Source organism: Euprymna scolopes, chromosome 10 (genome assembly GCF_053919585.1).
Source record: "Euprymna scolopes isolate OS-2025 chromosome 10, ASM5391958v1, whole genome shotgun sequence".
Classification (NCBI taxonomy): domain Eukaryota; kingdom Metazoa; phylum Mollusca; class Cephalopoda; order Sepiida; family Sepiolidae; genus Euprymna; species Euprymna scolopes.
Window position 1 is genome coordinate 16,063,209 of NC_136491.1, and position 13,239 is coordinate 16,076,447.

Genomic DNA, 13,239 nt, shown 5'->3' on the forward strand with positions numbered 1-13,239 from the left:
ACTTTTTATTTATTTAAGTCATTTCAGCCCATTTTTCGGTCATTTTAGTTTATCTTTAAGAATTTCATGTCAATCCTACATTCACGCATTCATTCATTGCATGAGAACACGCGACTAATGGTTATCGGCCTTGTTTTGTTTATAACTATTGTATGATTGAGAAGTTTGCAAGTATTCATCTAATTCATTCTCACGATTTTAAATGTTAATTTATGTCAATGGTAAATCATATTCAAACAAAATTAAATTTGACAAGGAAAACAAAAAGAAAAAACCAACAAAAACAAAACAGAATAAAAAATAATAAAAACAACGATAAAAACAAACAAACAAAGAAAAAAAAAACAATGATAAAAACAAACAAAACAGGCATTTCTAACAGATTATTTTTTTTATTTAATTGCAAGTACCAAGTTTCCATGAAAAATGAGGAATTGTTACTAGGAAAATCCATCTGGAGATTTTCATTGGCTCAAATGGAAGAAGTTAATAGCTGTTAAAATTTATGACTTTCTGTGCCACCATGGCCATAACCTAAAAAGAAATCATAGTGAGAAAATTCATTACTTTTTATAAAAGGTGAGCAACAAATTTAGCTAAAGAAAAGTTTATATTCATATAAAAATAAATTCCATATTCATTTAAATTTTATGCTCTTGCAATTGTATAGAAGCCAATGTTTGTGTGTTATCAAAATCGATTTTTGGGCACTTCTTTGTATAGACAACAAACTGAAAGAATAGTACAGAAACAAATAAATATTACCAAAGGCAAGATAACTTACTGTTTTACCTACCAGGATAAGATTTTGGTGTTTTAACTTATTTCAAAACGTATACCAAGCTCGAAACAAAGTGTCGAGTGTTAAGTTAGAACAATAAAATGGCCGACATGAGACGGTTATCCAAGAAGTCTTGACATCTATGCTGATGACACGACCATCTATGGCAACACATCAAAGGCCGTAAATGACAAAGTTCTCTCTGATTCTCTCTCCTTTGATCTTGAGCGCATGGTACAGTGGGGGAAAAGGTGGCTGGTCATTTTAATGCATCCAAAACCGAGCTTCTATCTTTACATCATCAACGCTCTGATCCCCATCTGGCATCAATTGAAATGGATGGCTCTCGTCTTGGGGAGGCTTCATGTTTTGATAAGCTTCTGGGTTTGACCTTTACTCCTGATCTGAAATGGAACAAGTACATCAGGTCTGTTGCCAAGGACGCTGGGATCCTTCTACCGCTCCAGAAGATATCTCACTACTGATGCAATTCTCTATCTGTATAAAGGCCAAGTACATCCAAGGCAGGAGCTGCTAAAAAACAGCCTATCCTGCCTTGACAGAGTACAAAATAGACTTCGTGGTTTAGTGGGGGATGCCCTTTTCTGTTCCCTGCAGCCTCTCTCCCACAGAAGAGACGTTGCGAGCCTGTCTTTGTTTTATCGTTATTTCCATGGCTCGTCTGAGCTCCAATCTCTTGTTCCCCCTCGCCAATCTTTCACGAGAAACACCCGTCTGGCTGAAACTACTGTCAATAATTTTACCCACTCTTTATCTGTGCCTAAATCCAAACGTAGATTCCATGAGCGGAGCTTCTTTCTCAGAAGTGCACGACTGTGGAACTCTCTTCCATTACCTGTTTCCCACCTGACTACAACTTGGATGTCTTCAAGTCCAACATAAACAAATTCCTGACAAATCGCCTCCTTAAGTAAGACACTATCAAATCTCCAATACTAATGATTACTACAATATTATCTCATTGATTACTGTACATGCAATAACCCTTATCCCTGAGTGGCCTCCAGGCCTTGATAATGGTGACCCCCATAAAAAAAAAAAGTTGGAAAATAAAACAAAATATTGATAGAAATCCGTCCAATAAATGCCACAGTGACAATTATTGGGTAGATTTTTTATCAGTGTTTTAGATCATTGAGCGATTATCGAGATTCTTAAGATGACAGCCTTATATCTGCCATCTTGTTCTAACTCAGCAACTCGCCACTATTTGCGTTTCAAAGTAAATAAACGCTTTAAAATAGGCTAGATTAAAAAAACAGAAAACACAAAAAAATTCTGGTAGGTGGAAGAGTAACTTATCTTGCCTTTGGTAACATTTATCATATACTAGACTACCCGTGACCCGTTGGGTCAGTATGTTATATTAGCTATGGAATTAATAAATGAGCGTGATACTTGTGACGTAAAAAAAGAATAGTTTTTGTGACATAAACATTTTTATGAAAGTATATTAAAATGAAAAAATAATATAGATTAAATTTCTATTAGTCGTTCTGTTTGCAATTGTTTATTTTTGAAAAAACAAACAAAAAAAAAAAAAACAAACAAACTTAGAGCCATTGAATTATAAGTGGTTTGCCATACTTATAGGTAAATGTGCACTGAACAGATACCATAATACTTAAAGTTAAATTCAAATTTTGATATATCTTTAAATTTAAACGGAAAAAAAAAACAAACAAAAAAACAATTGGGACGTTGAAAATGTACACAGTAAAACAATACGTTTTATTGACGCATTATTTATTTGTAACGCAATTAAAAAAAAACATTTTCGGGGTTATTTATTTATGTTGGTAGTGTAGAAAGAAATGTTTGAATGTTTTTAAGAAAGGTGTATTAGAAAATGGAGAATAAATTAAAAAAAAAGAAAGGTGGTGGGTAAATCGCCGTTGTAAAATGCTCTTATGGTTGTCAACGTGTTAAAGTAGATTTATTTGTAAAAAAATTGCATTAAAATAACTTAAACATAATACAGAAATGAACGATGTAAAAAAAAAAGCAGAAAGTATTAACAATTGTTTATTTGGATAATTTAAATGCGAAAAAAACAAAATGGGACGCTGAAAATGTACACAATAAAACAATATATTTTATTGTGTCGTTGATTATTTAGTATAATATATATCGTATATATGAAACAGGTCAATGATTATACGTATTATTTGTAATCACGTTTTGCGTTTGCTTCGCATATCTTGAAGTTTTTTTATTCAATAAATTTAAGATATTCGCTTTTCTAAGGACGTCCGTTTGTTCGAATGAAACCGGTCCAGCGATTTGTGTTTATTTGTTTACACTGTTATGGGTTTATGTTTATGTGCGCATGCATTACCGGAAGTCATAAACCGGATGTTGAGTTCCAACACCCGTTACAAGATTATTTGAATTTTATAATTATATAGATTTGTTTTGTGGACTATTTTTTTCAGTTTGTTGGCAATACTATTCAGGTCAAATTTTTTCAAAAAATCTAAAAATATCATTGAATGTTTTCATCAATTCCATCTGGGCACCACTAGAGGCAATTATCAGTTAGGACCACAAAATATCTTAACTATATTACAATATAAAAACTGAATGTCGTTCGTTACTTTAAAAAATTTCTTTTTGAAACTAAGGAAAAAATTAAATAAAGGTTTAGCATTTAAATACACTACGTATCAAATTATTAACGAGTTTACATTTTTTAAAAAAATGCTTAAGGAACGAGTGAATAAAAATCCATGAAACTTTGAGAAAGTGCTTACAATACTATTCAGCTACTCCAGTCAAAAAAATAAAAGTATGTAAAGCAGTATTAGCGAAACTATGGCAGAAGATAGGGATATTTGTTGATTTCAGTGTGTCAAGTTATTAATGAGGTTGAGAAAAAAAAACACAATATACCCATAACTTGTGTATTGAAATAATTTTCAAACATTAAATGAACTAGGAAAAATACTTAGAACACAATAACTACATAGCAATTTCTCCGTTGACATAATTAGTAGGGGATATGCGATCCTTTTTTATGAATGACTTCTAAAAGACGTTGGTCCACAGAATTAGTCAAATTTGTGATTTCGTCAACAGTTATTCCTCGCGATACCTCTTGGAGAGCATCTCACAACTCATCTTTGCTCTTAAATTGGCGTTCACTTACATAAAGGCGTCGCTTCATGATACTCAAAAGGTTCTCAATGGGGTTCAAATCTGGTGGATTCACAGGCCACTCCATTTTCCGTAGCCCAGAGAACCTCAGTTGTTGCAAATACTCTTTGCTTTTGTTTGCTGAATGCAAGGAAGCATTATCCTGCATAAAAATAATGGTTCTTCTGAACGCCAACCTTTGCTTTTTCAGCCATGGTTCTAAGTGCTCCTTCAGAAAAGCTATGCAAACATTTGACGCTATTTTTACACCTTCTAGAACTCACCATGGGCCAACTAAAGTACCACCAATAATCCCAGCCCAAATCATTAACCCACCACCACCACCACCTCGTTGGCGCCTTAAACACTGATGACAATGTCATCCATTTAGGATCCATCCATCTGGGCCATCAAGAGTGACATGCACTTCATCCGTGAACAAAATTTTGGAAAAATCCGTTTCCATGTTGTCCTCTGCCCATTTCAATCGGTTTTGTATGTGATGTTGCTTTAATGGAGGCTTTGTCACAGGCTTAAACTTTGCCACTTCTTTCAGAAGGCGACATCGAGTACTTTTGTGACATTCCTCAATCCGGCTTGGTCAAAAACTTCTCGACTTGTCTGCCGAGGGTTCTTAACAACTTCACGTTTAATTTGGAGTAGAGAACGGCGTGAAACAACTCTAGATTTACCTTTATCAACTCTCTTACACACCTTTGTAGAGTCCTTGACTTAGTTCTTCACAGTTTGATGGTACCTTCCTATCATTTTCGATATTTCAAGGGTAGTTTTAATTTTTGCTAGCTGTTCTGTAATAGAACTCTTTTCAGAACTACTCAAACCACCTTTACGACCCATTTTATTGACGAAACAAACTGCCTTGTTAATAATTTGACACACCTCCAATACCGTGGATTCAGCAGTTACGATGGCAAGTTGTTTACATTGCATGGAACAGTGCGAAAATTTCATAGTACACGCAGTTCAGCATTGCCAACGTTTCCGAAGCTTTTGATACAAAACTACCGGTAAGTTTCTGAAACTGGTAAAAAATGTTATCTCGTTAATAATTTGATACGAAGTGTATATTTATTGGTATTTAAGATAATGAGGAAGGGAAAAAAGGAATTTGTTTCAATTGGTGCTATTTTACAGAAACGTAGCATCAACATTATTTTCAAGAACATCACTGCGTTGACATTTTTATTATTTATTTTTATAGGGAATTGTTGCTTGATTGAGATGTGATTGAGAGTCAAGGTAGAAAATAGACATTTTGAATTGTAGGCATCTAATAAAGTCTTGTACTCAGGAAAAGAAAGAGATTGCAAAATTCCAAATAAATTATCAACGTCATCATTATAATAGAAATCAATTTTAATTCGAACATAAGAATTTAAAATGAGGGTGGTTCAGCAAGTGGTCAAATTCTGGAGTGATATCTCATCACGGTTGTCTGACAAAGAACGCTAATTGCATAATCTTTAAATTAGCTCATCTATGCTAATTTGGAGAAACAAGAGAAAAACCCCAAATTATAAACTTTCAAAACAAATATTGTTAAATGAAAAACAAAGATTATTTCCTCATGTCACTCGCATGTCACAACAGAAGACAATTTATAATAAATTTAGTATGTTGTTTTCATGAAATGCTACAAGAGGCCTTTCTTTACATATTTGTACTTATGACCGATTAGTAGATACTTATGGGAAGTCTACTTCAAATATCTTCCTTTAAATCACATTAATAATATATATGAATAAAACAGATGTGCATGCGTGTGTAAATGTTTAACTGATAAACTTTTAAATTACTGGCCACACAACACTGATAATAACAGGAAATAGCAATCATACATCAAGTGATCGTTTATAGCAAGTAAAGTTTTTGTTTGGATTGATGAATAACGCATACAGAAATATGTCGGCAAGTTGAAATGCAAAATGTTCATTTCAACTTGCCGACATATTTCTATTGTATGGATGTGCAAATTCAAAAGTAGCTTGAAATGTTTTTACATCTTATCACACGATAGCTCAAATGATAGGGAACGTGGCTGGAGTGTTAAATGTTTTGGTTTCGATTTTTAGCTGATAGCACTCAAGTTATTTTTTCAAACTTAAAATCAGTACTAAAAATATATATTAGATAGATAGATATAGGGTGTCACGGGAAACTGATGTTTTTAGAACGCTCCTTGAGTAAAGGATAGGGAGTGAGGAAAGTAGTCTTTAAACCTGCTTAAGATGGCGTTTAGTTTGTTATTTGTTTATCTTTTATGTTAAATTTTGTTTTAGTTATTGATTTTGAATTGCTGTTCCTTAAAACCATCCGTTTCCCGTGACTCATCATATAATATATATTCAATGGAGAATTAACTTTGTAATAATAAATACGAAATCTACATGAATTAAAATGTATTTAAGCATATTTTACTATCGGGCAAAGCCGAGCATCCTTGCTAGTCTTTAATACCAATGCAAGATAAATAAATAAATAAATAAAAAACAAATAAAAATAAAACTAACAAAAATAAAACTAACAAAAATGAAACAAATAAAAATAAAATAAATAAAAATAAAACAAATAAAAATAAAACAAATAAAAATAAAATAAATAAAAACAAAACGAATAAAAATAAAACAAATAAAATAATACAAATAAAATAAATATATAAATAAAACAAATAAATTACTTATAACAAATGTTAAGATTATTATGCATCTTATTTTCTTTCATTTCTTTGTCTCTTTTTCTTTTTATAAGTTCTTAATCAGAATACATGGTTTGATTTATTAGTTAAATCGAACAAACTAAATTAAATTATATTACATTGAATCAAGAATATTTTACGTTGTATTTATACAAGACGAAGAATAAATGATGCCCAAGTGTATTCTGTGTGTATTCGTCACACCAAAATGAAACGCAAATATTTAATGAGGATTTCTTTCGCATTAAGTTAGGAAGAAACGACACGCACAAGAACATGAACACACACACACACAAAACAGAAAATGCAAGCACAAACGAATTTTGTAAATTTTTGTAAAAAAAAAAAAAAGAAAGAAAATAAGAAAGAAGCCATTCAATTAATTTATGATTTCTATGCAATTGCTTGTGTACAATAAAAAAAAAAACATAAAATTAATTATTTTCGGTTTCTTGTTCAGTCAGGTGTTCATAATGGCAAAAAACAGGAAGAAAAAGAAAGAAAGAAAAATGATAAAGAAATTATTAAATTGTTTTTGTACAACAAAATCCTTAAAACAATTATTTAAATCTATTTCAACCATATATTCAAACATTACCGTGTTTGAATATATGGTTAAGTGGCAGTTTTAGTCATTTAGAACTGCTTTAAAGCTTCACCACTCACTCATTTTTCGACCAAATTTCAAACAATTATTACCGTTTATAGATCCCCTTAGCTATATTGTGAAATTTTTCTTTTCAATTTTCGTTCAGTAAAACAAAAGTTATGATGAATTTTAAATCGTAAAAAAAAACAAACAAACAAACAACAACAAAAAAAAACGTGAAGAGGTGAGCGACGTTTTTATGACTGGTTTCCATAGCAATCACGACACTTCAGCGACTAGTGTTACTACTAATTCACTGCTGTCGCAAAAAGAGAAGTAACAAGTGCCGTACATTGTTATTACATATGTGTATGTTACGTTTATGGGGGGGGGAGGAAAAGACTGAAATTAAACAAAGAACAAGTGAATTTATTAGAGGCCTGGAAAAATCATGGATTACAATAGAAAAATGTGAGCATGAAAAGTAATATGGTTAAGCTTAAACATGGAAAAGTAAAGGACTAGTTAAATCTGGAAAAGAAAAGGACAAAATATACTAGTAAAAAATATAAATTTATAACAAAATATTGCAACATTAAGAATTTTTTAAAATTCAATTTATAACATTATATAATCAATTCTTAATGCTACAATATTTTAAGTTATAAATTTATATTTTTTACTAGAATACCTTGTCCTTTTCTTTTCCAGTTTAAATAACTAGTCCTTTACTTTTCCATGTTTAAGCGTAACCATATTACTTTTCATGATCGCATTTTTCTATTGTAATTAGAAAAAGATTAAAATTGAAGACTTTGCTTATAAACTAACATGCACTTTGATTAATTTCATTTTATTATGAAATACAATTTATAAAATATTTTATGACGTTATGATCTCAATAAATAAGAGATAAATAAATAAGTCCTTTATAGGCGACACGGTCAAAAAGTTGTACTATTTCCCTACTGACTGCTACATGGCTGTCTTCAAAATCAATGCCAACAGATATTTATTGAGCCATCCGTTAAATAAAATTCTGCCACCGTTTCTAATCATCTCAGTGTTTTTCATTATCCAGCTGATAATCTTATTAACCCTTATCCTCGAGTTGCCTTCAGCCTTATTAAAGTGCAACACATAAGTTCTTTTAAAAGAAAAGTATCTACTAGTCCTACTTTTAATAAAAAAAATTGAAATGGGTCACCAGTTTCCAATGCCAAAAGCTATTGAAGCATAAGGGTTAACGCGATTGTGAGTTGGACTGATGGACAATACTAACAGAGGATTGCAAATAATGGATGAAATAGGAAGAATTCGCTTATTTTAGTGAACTTTAACGGAATATCTACGCTTAACAGTGTATACTTGGCCTTCGGGACAAGATCAAAGTGCAGTATCTGTTCCGACAGATACTGCAAGCAAAGACCATATGTGGGGGCAACCCCACATATAAGAGCTTGGTCAATGTAGGGGAAACCCTTCATACCAATTGTCACTATCCAGCTCCCCTACCTCCCGGGGAGTTGGTCCCCATTTTCCCTTCGCTCCTCACATTAAAAATCGGCCTTGTGCCTAATTTGCTCAGTGGGGGAGCAAATAAATACCTCAAAGTGTAGTATCTGTTCCGGCAGACACTGCAAGCAAAGACCATATGTGGGGGTAACCCCACATATCAGACCTTGGTCAATGTAAGGGCAACCCTTGATACCAATTGTCACTATCCAGCTCCCATTTCCCACCCATCGGGAGCTGGTCCCCTTTTCCCTCCCCCTCTCTCCACAGTAAAAAACGGCCTTGTGCCTAATTTGCTCATTGGGGAAGCAAATAAATACATACTGCAAGCAAAGACCATATGTGGGGGGGGGGCAACCCCACATATAAGACCTTGGTCAATGTAGGGGCAACCCTTCATACCAATTGTCACTATCCAGTTCCCCTACTCCCCGGGGAGTTGGTCTCCATTTCCCCTTCACTCTTCACTTTAAAAACCGGCCTTGTGCCTAATTTGCCCAGTGAGGGAGCAAATAAATACCTCAAAGTGTAGTATCTGTTCTTCAGATGCTGCACTTCTATTTCTTGTTCTCTTTCGGTGGAGGAGAAATCCTTCACGACTGAGACAATTTTTATTTTTGTTCCTTTTCTCCACATGAAAAAAACGACCCTGGTGTCTAACTCTGTCCCGTGGGGAGGCATTGTAAATAGGAATAGTGTATTTTTTTTTAACTAGTAAGACCCATGGGATGAGAAATATACTTAATCAACAAATGTTTTGATAAAGCCGATATTTTTCTGGATATTGCAAACATTTGTTTTTAGAACAGAAAAACAAATAACATGCAAATATGAGCTCATTAACATTTCTATGAAAATAGTGTCCATTATATTTTAAATCTGGAACTGACTCAAATGATACTAATTGATAAGTACTTATGAATACTCAGAAAGTAATATTGTGCTACATAGTTCAATACAAATACTAAATTCACATTGTAAGAAACAATCTTTAATTTAGTCCTTCAGTCCAGCATTTACTATAATGTTTTCTTTTTGGCCTGTTTCTTTTGAATGTTCCCTTTTTACGTAAAGTTTTGCAGACTTCTTTCTTCAATGAAGAATCGCTGCATGTCAAAATTACTTTTCCTTTCAGAATTCCTTTCTCACGCCATTACCACAATGATCATCTATAATATAAATCTCACCTGTCTGTTTAAATGTATGTATGTTTGCATGTCTGCCTAAAACTTGCACCAGAGGCAACGGATGACAAATATCGAAAAATTGGCCAAAAAATATCAATTCCTTAATCCTCATCTTAGCACTTTTCTACAGAGAGGGGTCGCTTTTTTCGCCGATATTTTTCGAAAGTCATCCCCTCTTTTCGATTGTTTAACCTTAATTTAAACCTACGTCACTTCCGGCTTGGCAACGGGCGCAACAGCGAAGACGTCACGTTTTTTTTTTGACATCCTTTTTCTCCTTCGCAGTACGTGTTCGAGCCTGCCTAATACCACTTTTTCTTTTGCACACCTCCAAACACCCAGGCAACGCCGGGCACCCAGGCTAGTCAATAATATAAATCTTACCTGTCTGTTTAAATGTATGTATGTATGTCTCGCAAAAACTTTCGACAGAGGCGACGGATTTTCACGAGATTGGTATCATTTTGAAGCACAACCGTTTGGACGACAAATATTAAAAAATTGGTCAAGAACATTAATTCCTTCACCCTCAACTAGGCACTTTTCTACAGGGAGGTGTCGCTTTTTTCGCCGATACTTTCGAAAGTCATCGCCTATTTTCGATTGGCTAGCTTTAATTTAAACCTACGTCACTTCCGGTTTGGCGATGGGCACAACGGCTAATGTGTCACGTTTTATTTTTTCACTTTCTTCGCGGTACGGGTTCGAATCTGCCTGCCTACTACCACTTTTTTTTTTTTTTTTCGCTCGCGACGATTTTCCTTGTTTTTTTTTTTTTTTCTCAACCAACACTTACACACACCTCCACTTTCTTTTCCACCATCGCGTTACGGGTTCGAGCCTGCCTGCCTACTACAACTTTTTTTGTTTTGTTCAACACACACCGACAAAACACCTGGGCAATGCCGGGCACTCAGGCTAGTATGTTATTAAATTCAAAAACGAGGCTCCATCAAAGGGAAGTCACTCATTTTTGTCCAGGGTTGCCAGATTGGTCTTTTAAATTTGGCCTTATTCAAAACGCAATGTCGAACGGTTAAAGAAAGAAGAAAGCGGAATATTATATAACTTATACATTCTGATGGCAGTTGTATGATGGAAAAGTTTGAAAGTGTCCATCAGTTTTATTCTCAATTCGTTCTCACGGCTTAAAATCTTAATTTGTGTTTATGAAAGTCATATTCAACAAGATTAAATGTGCAACACGAGAAAGAAAAAAAAAAACAAAAAAACGAAAAGGTATTTCCGGCAGATTATTTTTTATTTAATGCAAATATCAAGTTTCCATGGAAAATGGAGAATGTTACTAAAAATCCGCTGGTATTCACTGAAACACGTGGCTTTCTGTGCCGCCTCTGCCAAATCCTAAAAAAAAGGAACCAAAGCGGAGAAACCCATTACATTTTAAACGGGAACAACGCGTGTAGCTGCAGAAAAGCTTATATTCACATGGAAGTACGCTTGTTAACAGAACGTTAATATTAGTTAATAAGCTTTCAAGGAATCTAAAGACGCCATAAAAAATTTCACTCGATTCATATCTTAAATCACTTAGGCAGTTATCGCTTAGGTTCATAAAATAAGTGAACCATATGAGAACAAAGAAACAATTTTCGTGTAAAAGAAATAAAATCTTCTCATTTGAAAAGGTTTAACAAATAAATTATTTTTTTTTATTGATATCTTTAAGATTTAAAATGGCTAAAAAAAAAGGGGGGGTATGTTTATTTATTGCGGACTATGATCCTCATGTTTTAGTTGTTCCGCGACGTTTCGGCCAACTATTCCTCTGGCCTTCATCAGATGGTTAACCACGACGGAATAGGAATCTAACTGCATCCTCATCAATTATACCGCCTTCCATAGTTGTTGTCTCACCACGTTTTGGCCAATTAAGCCTCTGACCGGCTAGGTGTGTCAGAAATTTCGTGAAAAATAGTGAATAATTCCACCCCGTCTTTCCAAGCTTATAACTCATCGAAAAATGTAATTCAAGCCCTTATTTTTTTTTCAACTAAAGGAGCAAGGACCAAGGTTTCATTAAAAAAAAAAAAATACAAACAACGTGTTTTTTTTTTTTTTTTTTTTTTTAAAGGTTTTAAACTTCGGACTTTACAGCTAAATTTCTAAAAAACACTACTTTTTTTTGTTTTAAATTTGAATATATTATTTATTGACCATTTCTCTTCAATTTGTGATATATAACACTTTGGTGAGTAAATTAATTATTTACTTTTTAATAGAAATTTCAAAATGGGAGGCGTGAATTATTCGACACCCTGTCTTTCCAAGCTTATAACTACTCGAAAAATGTAATTACAGCCCTAATTTTCTTTTCAATTAAAGGAGCAAGGACCAAGGTTTCATTAAACAGAAAAAACAAATAACGTGGTTTAAAAAAAAGGTTTTAAACTTCGAACTTTACAGGTAAATTTCTAAAAAACACTACTTTTTTTTGTTTTAAATTTGAATATATTATTATTGACCTTTTCTCTTCAATTTGTGATATATAAAACTTTGGTGAGTAAATTAATTATTTACTTTTTAATAGACACTTGAAAATGGGGGGGGGGCGTGAATTAAAAAAAAAAACGTTTGTCTAAAATATTATATTCAGTTTATTGGAAAGAGCATAAAATTTCACATTGACCTTGAAAATATCGTAAAAATAGAATCAATAGAAAAATTTTGATAGACTTTTAAAGTTTAAAAATTGAAAAATATTGAGTTCGTAAAATTCATTACTGTTTTTTCAAAAATAAAAAAAAATATTTCTATTACTTTTAAAACAACTTTAATAGTTTATTTTGGAAGTATAATCCATAAAGAAAATAAACAACCCACTTTTAAAAGAGAAATTACGAGTTTTTTATATTTTATTCGCAGTTTCGTGTTAGGGGTGTCAAAAATTCCTACAAAAATTCTGATACACCTACTGACCGGCTTTGGGTAGGATTAAAACTGCTATATTCCTATCCCGTCACGGTTTACAACCTGACGAAGGCCGGAGGAATAGTTGGCCGAAACGTCGTGAAAACAACAACTAAAAGATGAGGATAATAGTCCGCAATAAATGAATAAATAAATAAAAATTACTCATCTCAATAAGAATTCCAGTCAATTAAAATAATGTTTAGATTTATGTAATTTTGCAGAAAACGTTGAGAAACGTAACACCAACAAATACTTTTTTTATTTAACAACATCACATTGACAGTTTTTTATTTTATGTTTTATTACTTGACTACATATAAACATTATTTTGGTTGGTTGAGAGCCCGGATAGAAAATCGCC

The 13,239-nt window shown here is 33.0% G+C and overlaps 1 protein-coding gene across 2 annotated transcripts in view; it reads right to left on the bottom strand.

Annotated features, from left to right (window-relative positions):
- Nucleotides 1-372: 372 nt before the first annotated feature.
- The window catches only part of LOC145285810 (cysteine-rich protein 1-like), a 49,881-nt gene continuing 37,014 nt past the window's right edge, over nt 373-13,239 (bottom strand). The window contains exon 4 of one of the 2 annotated variants that reach the window (XM_080134219.1): nt 373-534. In XM_080134219.1, coding sequence (XP_079990345.1) covers nt 497-534 — 38 coding nt within the window. In that variant the 3' untranslated portion in view covers nt 373-496. Of the gene's footprint in view, nt 535-11,184; nt 11,310-13,239 lie in introns of those variants that run through there. The other variant, XM_080134218.1, reaches the window with a different exon arrangement.